The sequence below is a fragment of the Schistocerca nitens genome, chromosome 2, assembly GCF_023898315.1.
Source record: "Schistocerca nitens isolate TAMUIC-IGC-003100 chromosome 2, iqSchNite1.1, whole genome shotgun sequence".
NCBI classification, from domain to species: Eukaryota; Metazoa; Arthropoda; class Insecta; order Orthoptera; family Acrididae; genus Schistocerca; species Schistocerca nitens.
This window is the reverse complement of record NC_064615.1, coordinates 433584139-433600804: the sequence shown is the minus strand read 5'-3', so window position 1 is coordinate 433600804 and position 16666 is coordinate 433584139. Positions and strand designations below refer to the sequence as shown.

Genomic DNA, 16666 nt, shown 5'->3' with positions numbered 1-16666 from the left:
TACTCCTATTCAAAATTATTGTATTTCAGAATTTTCAAATTTTAAAATGTAATGATGTCAAAATTACTCTGATAGTTTTGTAACTTCAGTTTTTCTGATTCCAAAAATGTGTAACTTTCCTAGAATAATTTAATTTAGTTTGTGAAATATATCAATTAGAAAATTTGACTTTCCAGAGAATTTTTGGTGAGCTTTTGTAGAGTCCTGTGTGCACCAAAACTTCCACCCCATTAAACAGAACCATTATTTATACCAGTTTAATAGGATACAATTTATGGTTAAACATAAGTAATTCACTGCCGAATGTGTTTATATACTTTTTTTACTTCTTCTAAACCTTATGTTAACACTTGGAATGTAATAGCTTTGTATTTCAACATTTTTGTAATATCTGACCTACTCACTTCTTAACATAAGAATGAGTCAGTCATCGCCTATTGTCAGTCAATGAAGTACCTTTGTTAGTCTTTACCACTTGTGAAGTTTTGCTGGACCATTCAAAGCTTATGGAGTTATCAATCTTTGTTATTAAAGCTATATAATCCATTAAAAGCAAACTGTTTATAGTGTGTACAATAATAATAAACATGAATAAAAAGTAAATCTAAAAAGAAAGATGATGAGACTTACCAAACAAAAGCGCTGGCAGGTCGATAGACACACAAACAAACACAAATATACACACAAAATTCAAGCTTTCGCAACAAACTGTTTCTCAAATATGTCAGCAACTGACATAGAGGTAACAGACATAGATTTAGGATTGTCTGACCATAATGCTCTCACCATTGAAATCCCTTTAAGGTCAAAGGAAGATAAAGGTGTAAATAATATTTACAAAAGAAACTTCTCAGTGGACAGCTGTCGTCAGTTCATAAGTATCTTAGAAAAGCTTGAATTTTGTGTGTATATTTGTGTTTGTTTGTGTGTCTATCGACCTGCCAGCGCTTTTGTTTGGTAAGTCTCATCATCTTTCTTTTTAGATATATTTTTTCCACGTGGAATGTTTCCCTCTGTTATATTCATATCATGAATAAAAAGTAAACTTGACAGTGTTGTGTTAAATCATTACTATTTGTTAAAAGCATCTAATAATAACCACAGGAACATCGGTGAAGATGAAAATCTATGGGACTTAAGAGGCATTAAAAAAGGTTGGTAAAGTTCCAACTGCAGGCTCATAAGATGAAGAGTAAAGCTAGATATTAGTCTTGAAAGAAACGAACTCATCAGACAGGAAGGCTGAAAAACAAATTATGAGAATTTATTTAAGACTAGGCAGGTGCACCACTTTAAATAAGTAACAAGTATAGTGTCTCAGAAAATTGTACATACAAAGTCAGTTTATAATACAGGTGCTTATGCAAACAGCATAAGATGTTTCAGATGTGAAGAAAAGCTAAATAAAAGATAATCTCAAATAAAACAAGGCAGTTATTAAACAGAAGACAACTGTTTCAGTAAAATGATAATAGTAACTTAACAGAATATGCTACATTCAATGAAACTATAAAATGTCTTTCAGAGGGTGTGAGAAGCTATCATTTAAATCTGGTAAGTGTTTCAACTGAAAATAATGAGACTATGAAGAAGACCCAACAGAATCTTATGTTGGGTGGCAGATAGCACTATAGGTAACAACACAGAAAAAGTTTTGCAAAAATTCAAATATTTTTTAAATGTTTGTGAAGTTCAAGAGATGTATTGGAAACATAGTTAGTTAACAATGAAAATAACAGAATTCCATTACTGGTGTCCAGTAAAGTGTATGAAGACCTTTGAGGTATGCAGGTCTGGAGGTGCAACATGAATGAAAGTCTAAGAAAGTATTTATGGAATGCCTGCAGAGGAATACAATGCAAAGAACAGTCATAATTATGACTGAGACAAAGAATGGTTATGGAAAGTAATTGGTCGAATGTAAATTGGATACAAGACTGCACAGATAACTGAGAAATACAGGTAATCCAAAACATACCTTTTTACTGAAAACTGCAATTTACTGTATTTACAAAATGTGCTACACCCTACTTGTGAAAGCCCACTGCATTACTTACATATTATGTGTTGGAAACTGAAAATTCAATTGCAAAATTACACCACACTCTATTTCAGACCACTTGCTTTGAATTTATGTTGGGGTAACAATCACCAAATTTTTCAGTCTCAGTTTTTGATTTAATTTTATGTGAAGATGGTTGTTGTTTACCATGGAGTCATAACATCAGTACAGTCAAACAAATCTTGTTTTGCATACTCTAGTAACAGGTCACTGAATTTCCGTACCTCAGTGTGTGTCATAACGTGTTCCTCGATTGCCTTGTCTTCACACTCTTTTTCACCATATCCATGGCTCATAACTCAGCTGCACAAATACTGGTCCCTAGACATCACTATTTAACTATTGTCATCTATAGCTTCACAACCAGAAATTTGTTTACAAGATTGGTCAGACAGGTAGCAGTATCACATTCCTCACTACTATAGCCTTAAAGTAATTTTTAACAGAGGAAAGGCTGTTGCAATTTTCTTTGAGTAGTGTGCTAAGGTTGTCATCATCATATTGTCCCAAGCCTTACAAATATTATGGATTCCATCAAGCACAATCGGGGATTTCCACAAACTAAGTATGTCTGAATCTTCTTGCACAATATGTTTCATGAGATTTGATTGATTATGTTGTTTGATGGCTTTTTTCACACCATGGCCCTTTGGCTGTATGACTGATGTAAGGAAAGGTGGAAGGCACTTCACTCCATTGTTGTAAACCAGTAGCCTACATCTTCTGCAGGATGACAAGGTGCATTATCCAGTAAAAGAATAGCTCTTTCAGGTAAACCTTTCCTCTCCAAATACATATGCACAGCAGGAACAAACAAACAATGGAACCAGACTCTGAAAATAGTACTGTCCATTGAGACTCCTTTCTGATACAAGTGAAGTAAAGCTGAATGTAGGTATTTTTTATGTACAAATAACAAATCAATTCAGTTTGAATTTGCACAGTAAAGAGCAATAAGCCTTTGTTCACTCTTATTTTTTTGAGTAGCATGCATTTCAGGCTGAGAGGCTAAACTTCATGTTGGAATGCCCTTACAGTACAATCCAGTTCCATCAGTATTGTAAATGTGTTCCATGGAAAAATTATTTTGTTTGATGTAACTGAAGAATCCCTCACAAATAGCAACAACTACTCCTTTGTTAATTTTATGTTAACTGTAAGTTGCTCTCCCTGAACAGCAATTTCTTGAATCCTGTAACATTGTTTAAATGAGTCAGCCATCTTTATGAAGCATTAAATTTTCTTCCAGCCTACACAGTTTCATTAAACTCTCTTTCTGTTAACATCAGACCTTAAACCAGAACCCCTTCTACTCTCTTCTTCTGGAACCATCACTGCATTGCTTCATCTAATTTCATCTCAATTACAGTTTTCAGGTATTAATGCTGTAGTGGTCTGGCATTTCTTTTTTTCTTTTAGCTTTTCACTGTCTGTATGCATTTTGTTACACCCCAGGGTAGTACCCTGGCAGATACTAAAAATTTGTCAAAGTTTTACCTTGGCACCCCCAGAAGCTGAACCGTCTATGTCAATGACCAATAGATTGCCGGCTATGGGGAAATGTTGAGTGAGTTGCGGCAGACACGGAAGCTTTTGCAGCATGGGGGAATGATCGAGTGGCCAAGTCTGCAAGCAAATCATAATGTCATGGAAGCCATGAGATAGCATCATACTAGTGACAAAGCAAGTGTTCAGGGTACAGCTCAACAATACGTATCAAGGTGCTGAACCAGCAGCAAAGAGCCTCTGAAGGGTGAAGTCATGGAAGTCTGAAGTCGCTAGGAGAACTGACAGTGAGAGAAAACCAGGACACATAATATCACTGCCATTCCCACTGCCACAGAGCAGATAGTGGGGTGCCAAAATTATATACCCCACTCTTCTTAACAAATGCCAGATTAAAACTTTGGACATAGCTGCTAAGGTTCAGTGACCGTGTCAGAATTATGTTAGAACAAATAAGCCCTCGGTCACAAATATTAAGTCAAAATTGACCAGGTTTCGACGCTACTATGAGTGTCGTCTTCAGAATTAAACTACTATTCTAAAACATAATATGTATATAAGACATTAATAAACTAAAGTGTGTACTGACTGGAAAGAGATGCAGTACTTACAAGTCACATTCTAAAAAAAAATCTAAGCCAGAAAGGCGACGTCATGAAAAGTTGTAAATAAGATAAGACGGCGAGCCGCTAAGGGCTGCTCATACCTGTGTGAACACAGATCAGGGCCATCAGCTCTTTGACTGCTTGTGCACTCTGTGTGGTGCCAAGTAATTTTGTACAACAGCTTCATCATCCACAAAGTAATAGAGTGGCCAAACGCTGGCACTGAATGCTGAAATAAGCTTTAATATGTCACTTGGGCTCATGATCCGACACACTTCTGTGGGTTCTATTGGGCATATGCACAGTCTATAAAAACAATTTGAAAGCCTCACTTGTAGAAATCCCCTCGTACTACATGCTGAATTTGTTGAGACTCTTAATACTACTGTTGAAGAGGTACTGCCCTCTTCAGTCAAGGAAGTTTGGTCTCACATTGTGTGCACTTGAACACCACAACCCCACGCACACAAATGCCTGCAAATTTTTCTCCACAGAGACCTTAGAAGCTGTGACTTTATTATGTTACAAGATGACACCATTTGTCCATCCCTAACTCTGCCATATTCTGGGCCTCTTCGGGATTTCAGTTCATCGGAAAATACTGTGATGATCATGCTAAATGGCAAACCACAAACAGTCTCCCTACAACAGTTATAACCAGTGTGGGTTCTTTCTAGCCACACCTCCGATGATGAGGACTCAGAGCTCAATACAAGTGTAGCTGCATTGGTGAGTGTTCAGTGGGCACCCCCACCTCCCATACCCTCCCTCATCGTAAGGGCAGTGTTAGTGATAGTGTTGCATGTAATGAATTGGTCATACCTTTCCTCTCATTTCCCATACCTTCTGCTGCCACAGCTACATTCACTGTAAATGTCTCTGCGTACCCCATCGAGGATATTTCCTTGCAACGTCATAAAGACTATTTGTTTGTTATTCATGCACCACCTCACTCCCTCAGAGACTCTGATTGTAACCTAATACTCATCTGAGTTTTCCAGTTACCTATTAACTTTGTAGCTGGCTGTCTTCGAGCTTCCACTGCCGAGGACAGTCTACTCACACTTCATGTACAATGTGTTCAGCCACAGTCCTCAAAACCTATGCCTATCCATGTCCCACTCTCCCATGTGGGTCGACCTCTGTGCCAGCCAGCATGGTTAGAAGATTATGTCGTGTCTTCACTTTCCTCCACCTAAGTCCTGTTCCCTTTCTCTAACTGCTCCTACTCTGTGCTCCACCCTCTGAGGGAGAGTTCTGTGTTGGATTGATGTATTGAGTAATGTGAAATATCTGTGCTAAGATATACTTGGTACCGAGGACTCAGGCAGTCTCTTGTTTACTATTGAACTGTGTGGTCAACTCGTGTAAATATGTTAATTATAATAAAGCATTATTCATTGAAAGTGGTGTTTGGGATGTTATTTCAGTATGAAATTCACTTGTACCCACAAATGTAAGAAACTTCCAACTTTGTAAAAACTTTATAGCTTTTATAGCAAAGAACATTGATAAACATTAATTTATCTATGAAATTTTGTTTTCAAATATGCCAAAGTAGATATGTGATCATGTGCATAGAGTCAGATGAAGCCTCAAAAGGAGACATTAGACTTTTATGAAAAAATGGAGCATTAAAACTCAAATGGCCAGTGGGTTATGTAGGTGAGAGATGGGGTCACACATTACACTGTGACTGAAGGTTGATAAAGTGATGTCACGGTTATACATATTACACTGTGACTGAAGGCTGATAAAGTGCTGTTATGGAATTACCATTGTTTGTATCAATCATCATTCATTTTTGTATTGTAACAATACATGATGATCCATTATTGGCGTCTCTGTCTTTTCTCTCATGTAAATGTGATGACATATGCTGTCTTGGCCAGCACCTGAATTGTCTTTGTTGTGTAATAATTTCAAATGCTCATTCAGTAATTATTTGAACATAGCTAATGTAATGAGTTAAGCTAAGAATGTTGCTATGGTAGTACTTGGGGAATAATCAATAATAATTTTGGAGGAAAAAGGAGAGAAGTGCCTGAATTTCGTAATTTCAACATTAATTGTGGTTACTAAAACACCATCTAAAAAAAGAACAAACTATTACTGAATTATTGTGGCATTAAGTAGCATTCTCAATGATAAGTGCACTTACTGTTTTCTTCTGTTGCTTATTAAATACACATTAATTTCAAATCTTTAGTCATATAGTTATGTAAATCAACTTCTTATTAATATGGTTTATTAATTACTAACCCCTTCATCACATTTTCAGTGAAAATGCGACCTTTCCCTCCTTTATCTAATGCATCAAGCCTATCTATATCATCTTCTTTCAATTCAAAATCAAGCACCTGAAACAAACAACAATTTTATATCACATCACAATAACTATATGAGAAATTGTTTGAAATAATAATTTATGCATAATTATAATATTTTTCATACCTGGAAATTTTCTTTTAGGCGTTTAGGATTTGAACTCTTTGGAATTACAGCAATTCCATGTTGAATTAAGTGCCGAAGAAGGATCTGTGCTGGTGTTCTATTGTACTTCTTTGCAATTTCATTCACAACAGGATCTGCCAGTGGTGACAAATTGGGTACACTGAAAAATAAGTGTTATTTTATATCCTGGATGCTTTTTGTAAAACAACTGTCACCAAAACATATCACTATGAATATTGATTTTTTAGTTGAATTCGTTAAATTCCGTAACATATAGTCAATATCAGAACACTCCAAATAAGACAATATTATATTGTAACCTTGCATTAGGTATTAACTAAACAGCATATAAGCTGGTTATAATATCACAATATAAAAATACTAAATGTCAATGTGAAAAGGTAACACCTTGGACTAAGTAGTTTCTGAGGAAATTAGCAAGGACATTTCACATCTGATGTCTAGTATGATCATGAGTAACCCATGCATTGATCTGATTTTTAATAGTCATGTGGTTTTTGTAATTTTTCAAATATTTACATCCTAAAATGTATCATTAGTTTCTCTTTCTTTGTGGTGTCCTCAGAGTGTTCATTTGCGTTTATTCACAGTTCTGTTTTGTCTTTTCCTAATGAGTAGTGATACTCTATCATGTGTGGATAGGAATAGAAAAGTCATGATACCATGTCTTTTAAAACAATTTCTGCATAAATCAATATGCTTTTATCACAAAATAATCACAAGTTAAATTATTTTAAAGCTGGTAAAATTTTCTTTTTTGTCGTGAATGTTAGAAATTTCCTATACTGTTACAGCAAGTCACATGCATGGTCCGAAGAGCCCACAGTGCATACAACTCGCATGTCTGTACATTGTAACAGTCACTTCATTAGGATATGTCATACACACAGTACTTTGTTTTCATTTATGTTCATTATTCACATTCATTCATAGAAATCTCATTGGTCCTAATTTGTGGGGAGTTGGTTCATCTACTCTGTCAGTCCTGAAATTTTCAAGACTGATTAAAAAACAAAATAGAGAAACATTAAATGTTTTAATGTTTCAAAAATCAAACAATGGAAAATCCAGGATGGAATGTAGCAATAATGTAAAAAGAAAGCTACTCACCGTATAGTGGAGATTTTGAGTTGCAGATAGCCACAACAAAAGGCTGTCACAAATATAGCTTTTGGCTAGTAAGGTCTTCATCAAAACTAGACACACATGTACTTGCATGCAAATGCAACTCACACACACATGACTGAAGTTTCAGGCAATTGAGGTCATACTGTGAGCAGCAGCACCAGTGCATGATGGTAGTGGCTACTGTGTGGGTGTAAGGAGGAGGCTGGGGCAGGGAGGGGGAGGGATAGTAGTGTATGGGTGGCGGACAGTGATGTGCTGTTGGGGAGTACGCAGGAATGAGGTGGAAAGAGGGTAGGGCAGCTATGTGCAGTTGGGAGATTAGATGGAGGGCAGCAGAAAGGTGGGGGGATAGCAGAAAAAGAAAGAAGTAAAAAGGCTGGTGTGATGGAGGAATGAGGGCTGTGTAGTGCTGGAATGGGAGCAGAGAAGGGGGTGGGTGGGAGAGGACAATGACTAACAAAGGATGAGGCCAGGAAGGTTATGGGAAAGTAGAATATATTGCAGGGAAAGTTCCTACCTGGCAATTCAGAAAAGCTGTGAAGTAGTCATTGAAACGAAGGATGTCATGTCTGGCAAGTTGCTCAGCAACAGGGTGGTCCACTTGTTCCTTGGCCAGTTTGTCAATGGCCATTCATGCACCCACTATGCTGCATTCTATGTGGGTATGACAAGTAAGAAGCTGTCTGTCTGCATGAATGGCCACTGAAAAACTATGGCCAAGAAACAAAGGGATTTGTGATGACATGCTGTAGTACTTCATGCACTACGGGTTGGACAGCCATCATGTTGGTACCACAGGTTCCTCCTAGTCTGCAGAGGAACGTCTTCTAGCATCTGTGGAAGATGGTCTGTTAGGAGGCTGCAATACTTGTTTGTGTTCAGTGTTCCGACTGTGAAAAATGAGCCTTTGAGCTAATTTATACTTCATGGACACTGAAATTCCACCTAACGAAGCCAATGTGGATTGTCAATAGACCAATAGTGCATGTTTTGTCTGTTTATCTGGCCATGACTGATAAATGTGGCTTCATAACTAATAAAGATACATGATACATCTGGAGTATCCTGTCTTAATGTCCATGAACAGAAGTTAACATGATTCTCATAATCATTTCCGTGCAACTCTTGATGGAGAGAGATGTGGTGGAGATGGAGCCTCTGTTGATGGAGAATGCATAGGACACTTGCGTGACTCATGCCACTCATTGCGATTCCATGGGAACTAACATGTGGATCAACTGAAACAGCACCAGATTATTAATTTCCCCCTCTTCTGTCATCACTTGTTTTGTTCTGTTGTGCTGTCTGGGTGTTACATTACCACTTTCACATAACGGGTTGAAGAGGTTGATAAATAGTTACTGAGGTGGCTGCTGTCTGTTGGAATATCTTGCCACATACAGTGTACAAGAATGAACTGCATCCCACCTTCACTCTCCATACACCATAAGCGTGTCAGATTTTTCTGCATTGGTAAAGCCCATTTATGATTGTCACAAACTAATGACTCACAAGTCAGAATGCACTCAAGGAACACACAAGCACACTGTAAGCAAATGTAACAACACTGTACATAGAAACTAAGCAGGTTGAATAGCACAAACAAGTGTCAGTATGGAAACTTTCCAAAATACAATATCTTGTAAATGATTTTCGCTAGAAGCCTGCAATAAACACCACTCACATTATAATTTAACCTACTTTTAGTTTGTTAATGTCAATAGGCATTGTTCCATTTTAAAAAGTATATGTTTACACAAGTAATACACTTTCTAAGTATTATTATAATCTAGAATGAAATATTCACTCTGCAGTGGAGTGTGTGCTGATATGAAACTTCCTGGCAGATTAACACTGTGTGCCAGATCGAGCTCGAACTCAGGACTTTTGCCTTTTGCAGGCAAGTGCTCTACCAAGCATGACTCACGACCCATCATCACAGCTTCAGTTCTGCCAGTACCTTGTCTCCTACCTTTCAAACTTGAAGAAGCTCTTCTGCAAACCTTGCAGAACTAGTACACATGGAAGAAAGGATATTGCTAAGACATGGCTTAGCCACAGCCTGGGGGATGTTTCCAGAATCAAATTTTCACTCTGCAGTGGAGTGTATGCTGATATGAAACTTCCTGGCAGATTAAAACTGTGTACCAGACTGAGAATCGAACTTGGGACCTTTGTCTTTTATGGGAAAGTGCCCATGAAAGGCAAAGGTCCTGAGTTCAAGTCTCGGTCTGGCGCACTCTGTCTGCTAGGAAGACCTAAACCATTTATTTACCATCCCCCTTATTCCTATTGCTTCATGTTTATCTAGAAGTATTTTGTGATCAACTGTGTGAAACCTTTACTGAGGTCTAGAAAAATGCCAGTTACTTGTTCTCCTAAAGCAACTTTTGTTAACTTTTATTTATATAAAAGTTAACAAAAGTTCTGTTCCCTTTCCAGATCTGAAGCCAAGTTGTTCTTTGCACAGAAGTTGATATTTATCTACACAATCCATAAGTCTCTTTTCCATAATAGTTCCTATTGTTTTTGGAAAGGAAGACAGTCATGACTCAAGAAACTGGTGTGTAATTCTCTGCATATTCTGTATCACATATTTTATGTACTGGAAGAAATTCTGCATGCTTTAGGTAATCAGGGAAGCAACCTGGTGAGAGTGACTCACTTATAATGACTGCTAGGGGTGCTGTTAAGCTGCTAATGCTGTCTTTTAGTGGACACATTGGAACTTCATCTAGACCTGTGGTCATTTTACTCTCCATTGTATGTACAAACCTACTGACTTCCCCCCCACCCCCCTCCTCCATTCCTCCCCCCCCCCCCCCGCCACACACACATTAATGGGTACCACCAGCATTGTGTAAGGTACTTACTTATTTGTAGCTGTGTGTTGTGTTTATGGAAACTTTTCTTGCAGTTTGGTTGCTATACTACTAAAGTAGTTGTTTACAAAGTTGGCAAGATCCGTAGGGTTTATCGATTAATTTATCTTTACCAAATAGCTTTGATTTTGTTGTTTTACTGCTGTATGGTCTTGTCATTTTGGATTCTTTTTGCTTCCTGAAGCAGTTTTCCATATGTCCATTTGTTTCTGAGAAAGAACTATAAGAAGGCTGGATCACACTTATTTACGTAATGGATCTGAGATATTTGAGAGTTTCAGAGGATTTTCTGATACCTTTCAGTACCCAGTTCTTTCTACCATATTCCCCAACAGAATGTACCATCTTAGGCAATGCCTCCTCAAATTTTCATTTGAATAGGTTCATGAACTTGTTGAATTTTTTGTTTACAGGTGTTCCTGAATATACTTCTGACCATGTGTGGCTGGTCATCTGCATTGCAAATTCATGCCTTTTTGATTTAAAAAACACCCTCTTGCTTGAATCGGATCTCAGGCCCTTGTCATATGTTTTTTTATTAATTGAATGTCAGTGTCTTGTAATTACTTCACATTGTAAATTTGCATTTGAGTTTGTTGACTGTGATTAATGAACCTGAAAAACATAGTGTTATCCTTGTGAAATTACATATTATGCTACCCACAATAGTGACTAAACTTGAGACTTAGGTTTTCTTTCCTTTAACCACACTAAACAATTGCTACTTATTTCACTGAGGGTACTACTGCACTAAACTGCATAAAAAGAACTGTAACCAAATGCAGTGCAAAACATTCCTTTACCTGCATCCAAATGAGAACCATGAAGCCTGAACTTAACATCAACTGTTATTATTTCAACAATGGTATTAACCCTCGGCTGACTTTTCTGAACATATACCTTGAGATGGGGTCTCTGAGACCCTTCTGTTTAAACTGAGATTTAAGGTGTAAATCAAATGAAAATTTTAATTTAAGTTTGATAACATTTTATTTTACAATTACATAAATGATGTTTAAATACTTGCTGATTTGATGCACTAAATAAAACCTGCAGTATTTTACTTTTTATCACTCAAAATCATATACTTTTGTGCAGTTTTTTCAAAATAATATACATAAACAAATTTTTAGAGAACCAAATTAATTACTGAAAAATTATAAAGCTCTAGAGCTAGTAAATTTTCATATATAACTAAATTACAAGGTTTAAATTTCACATAACAGTTGCACCTGATACATACAAAAAGAAAATCTGCAAAATTGACATTCAGTGTTAGGATTTACATTTTTCTTTATCAGCACTCTGAACAGGTTTAATTTTAACTATAACTTTATGCATTTTATTGAAAAAAAAAAAAAACCAGAAAGGTCCCCATCACAACTGTCCTGAAGTTCTTCTTCTGAATGAGCCTCCACTAGCAGAACTATGACCACTGGCTATTGTAAAATAATTGTCTTTCTCATCTCTTTCTTGATCTATATCACTGAAATCTTCCCCCATACACCACCTAACAATTTCATGACTTTGCATTGTTAATACTGACAGGTTCCATGGAGCATATTTCACATTATAGTGAAGAAACCTCCAAAGTAGTGTGTGCAATTAATAAGTCAACAATTACAAATTTTAGGGAAAGCTTGCAACACTTAGACTAGGATGGGCTGCATAGGGAACCTGATGCTAATTTAAAATTTCACCTCTTTCATGATATCTCTGTGAGTACATTTGAAAACAGTTTCCTTAAGAAAACTGAAATAAAAGTGTAAGTAAGCATCTAAAAATTGTGGCTTACTAAAGGGATAAAGATATCTTGTAAACAGAAAAGGGAAATGTATCTTATAGCTAGAAGGAATAATGATCCAGAAACAGTCAAACATTATAAAAACTACTGCACTGTATTAATAAACGTTATTAAAAAGTACAAAACTACATAATTAAGTCTGAGATTAGCACCTCTGGGGGGGGATAATAAACTTAAAAAGTTTTGAATATTGTTAAGAGGGAAACAGGGCAACTGAGAGCACAGTAAGCCTGTATTTCTATCAGTTAACAAAATGTCAGAAGTAGGAAATGTTTTTAATAATCACTTTTTAAGTTCTGTAGAGAAAATATGATCAAGCTGTTCATTATAAAAAGCAAGGCTGTATATGGAAGAGGAAGTACCTATGCAATTTGATAAAACTGAAATTCAATGTACCTCTCCAAATGAAAATAATAAATACACACAAAAGTAAAAGCTCGCCTGGAATTGATGGCATTTTCAACAGAGTACTTAAAGCTTGTTCCCAAAAAATAAATAAGAGTCACACCCACATATGTAGTAGATCACTAAAACAGGACTTTTTCAAGATAGGCTGATTAAACAATTGCTTAAGAAGGGGGATACATCTGATGTTAACAACTACTACCCAATCTCACTTCTGGCAGCCTTATCCAAAATTCTGGAAAAAGTAATGTACTCAAGCATAGCTTCACATATTTGTAGAAATGAAATACTAACAAAATGTCAATTTGGATTTCAGAAAGGATTCTAAACATAAAATACTACATATGCTTTCACTGACCAAATATTAAATGCTCTGAATAACTGAACATTACGCACTGGAATTTTTTGTGATCTCTCAAAGGCTTTTGACTGTGTGAATCATGAGATTTTCTAGATAAGCTTAAGTATTGTGGTATGTGTGGGACAGTGCACAAACTCCATCCAATGTTTTTCTACTGTTCAATCATCCAATGTTTATGCTCCTTACATCAAGCAAGGACTTGTTTGGCATTTACTGGTGTGATGTGTGGCTTATGAGCAGCCGCTCGACGATGAAATCCAAGTTTTCTCAGCTCCCGCCTGTCATTGTACTTGCAGTGGATCTTGATGTCGTTTAGAATTGCTGTGTGGTGGTATGGGTAGATGTCTGCCTATTATACATTACGACCCTCTTCAACTGTCGGCGGTCTCTGTCAGCCAACAGATGAGGCCGGCCTGTATGCTTTTGTGTTGTACCTGTCCCTTTATGTTTCCACTTCACTATCACTTTGGAAACAGTGGACCTAGGGATGTTTAGGAGTGTGGAAATCTCACATACGGATGTATGACACAAGTGACACCCAGTCACCTGATCACATTTCAAGTCCATGAGTCCTGCAGAGCACCCCATTCTGCTCTCTCACAATGTCTAATGATTACTGAGGTTGCTGATATGGAGTACCTGGCAGTAAATGGCAGCACAATGCACCTAATATGAAAAACATAATGTTTTTGGGGGTGTCTGGATACTTTTGATCACATAGTGTATCATTATTGCTGAGACTTCAAAAACTGCTTCTTTACATAGAGAACTTACATCTATCACTTCATATTCTAAATTGTTTGTTTCTTTGATGAAGATTGAAACACCACCATGCTTAAAATTTTTTCTACAGTAACATGTTGCTAATTGGTATCGATAAGATACACTTAATTGAAGTTCACTATGATTTAACTAGTGCTCATTGATTAGCAGAACATAGCAATTTAATTCTTCCAACCAACATTCCATTTCTGTGAGTTTATTTTTTAATGACTGTATATTAATATGCAAGAAAAACACACTTTTTGCATTATTGTCTGACTGGTTGGACACACAAAATTCTTGACTATTGTCATCTGGCTGCCCCAGGTGAGATGCATCAGATGACTTAAGCTGTACCTCTGTTGTGTGAGTCAAAGAATTCCTGAATGACAACTTGTTGTACTCAGTAGATGAAATCTTATGTTAAACCGACATGCTCCATATCATTATGAGATGTCATATTCTTGATCTATGGAACAAGTATTAATGTAATGTAATGAAACCAGGTGCGCAGTTCAGAAGGTGCAGTCTAAAACACATCAACACATTATTCAAACTATCCTTCCATCATTGTTTGTTTTCAGCACGTTGCAATGATCGAAAGAATAAACAGCAGCTACCAAGGGCAACAAAGCTGATAAAGTGAACCAGTTACAACTCCCTTCGCAACTATGGCTTCTCTTTTATGTCATTTGATTCTTATAATGGCAATGTGGATTCTATAAAAGTTGTAAATAACCTTTTGCTCACTATATGTTATCTCCACTAACTAGAATTCCAGAGAATGTATTCCAGTCAATACAGTCACAACAATGTTTCTACAAACTTGCAAATGCTTAAATGTTTCTTCAGTCAACTTTCACCAGTTTTTCCATTCTTCTGTAAATAATTCCTGTCAGTTTTTTGGAACCATGACTCATTAAATTGGTGGTCCATAGGAGTCAGGACTGTCCTTCTTTGTAATTGGAGTTATTACATTCTTCTTAAAGTGTGAGGGTATTCCATCTGTTTAAATGAATATTGTAGGTGGAATAGTCTTGTCATTTCTGGCTCCTCCAAGGATCTCTATAATTTGGTGGGAATCTTACCTACTCCAGTGGCCTTGTTTCAACTTTGGTTTTTCAGTGCTCTGTCAAATTATTCTCTTTGTATTGTATCTCCCATCTTACTTTCATTTATTTTCTTTGCTATTTCTTTAATGTTGTTTACAAATGCATTTTGCATTTATAACTCCTCTTCGTATTCCTTGCATCTTTCAGCCTTCCCAATGCTTAGTACTGGCTTGCCATCTGAGTCCTTGATATTCAGGAACTTCTCTATTCTCCAAAGGTCTTTTTAATTTTCCTATAGTCAGTATCTATCTTTCCCCTGGTTATGCATGCTCCTACAGTCTTGTATGTGTCCCATAGACATTCCTGCTTAGCCATTTTGCACTTTCTGTCAATCTCATTCTTAGACATATAATTCCTTTTTGCCTGCAACATTTACTAAATTTTATATTTTCTCCTTTTGTCAACCAAATTCCTTATCTCCAGTGATAGCCAAGGATTTTTACAAAGCCTTATTTTCTTACTTATTTGACTCTCTGCTGCATTTACTATTTCATCTCTCAGAGGTAACCATTTGTCTTATACTCTATTCATTTCCCCTCTTTCAGTCAGTAATTGTCCAATACTTCATCTGAAATTCTCTGCAGTTTCTGGTTCTTTTATTTTATCCACATTCCATCCTCTTAATTTCTCACCTCTGGCAGTCTCTTCAGTTTTCATGTGCGGTTCATAATAAATAAATTATGACTGGTGTACCCATCTGCCCATGGGTTTGTTTTGGAGTTTAAAATATGCTTTCAAAATCTCTGTATTGCCATTACGTAATTAGTCTGGAACCTTACATTAGATTAGATTAGATTTACTTTCATTCCAATTGATCCGTAGTGAGGAGGTCCTCCAGGATGTGGAACATGTCAGAAAAACAACAATACATGACAAATATTTACAATTAAAACAAATAAGCTAATGTACCATTCCACAGGTCCCAAGTAGAATGATCGTCATTTTTTAATGAACACTAAGAGTAATTTTACAAATACTAATGTACTGAATTTAAAATAAAAAAGTTTTTTATTTATTTATAAGGTAATACAACTACTGTAATACTTATTTACAATGAACACATTACTGCACTGAAATGGTGCAGAAGTTAGATTATACTAACACACACACACACACACACACACACACACACACACACACACACACACACACACACACATACACACAAATTTTCAATGAACACATTACTGCACTGAAATTGTGCAGAAGTTATGTTGTACTTATATACAAATCAGTTGGTTTTACTAAGAAATTCATCAATGGAGTAGAAGGAGTTGGCCACCAATAAATCCTTTAGGCTTCTCTTAAACTGAATTTCATTGGTTGTTAAGATTTTTATGGCTGCTGGCAAGTTATTGAAAATGTGTGTTCCTGAATAATGCACACCTTTTTGTACAAGACTAAGTGACTTTAAATCCTTGTGAAGATTATTCTTATTTCTAGTATTGATTCCATGAATTGAGCTGTTGGTTTGAAAAAGTGATATATTTTTAATGACAAATTTCATTAAGGAATAAATATATTGGGAAGCAGTAGTTAGTATCCCTAGTTCCCTAAACAGGCT

General features: G+C 36.4%; 1 protein-coding gene across 1 annotated transcript in view; it reads right to left on the bottom strand.

Annotated features, from left to right (window-relative positions):
* LOC126236300 (dihydrodiol dehydrogenase 3-like) overlaps positions 1–16666 on the bottom strand; it is a 64432-nt gene that overhangs the window by 11024 nt on the left and 36742 nt on the right. Inside the window, exons 5-6 of the mRNA XM_049945496.1 lie at positions 6628–6787; positions 6436–6533 (exon numbers count right to left, since the gene is read on the bottom strand). Of these exons, the coding sequence (XP_049801453.1) occupies positions 6436–6533; positions 6628–6787 (258 nt within the window). The remainder of the gene's footprint in view (positions 1–6435; positions 6534–6627; positions 6788–16666) is intronic.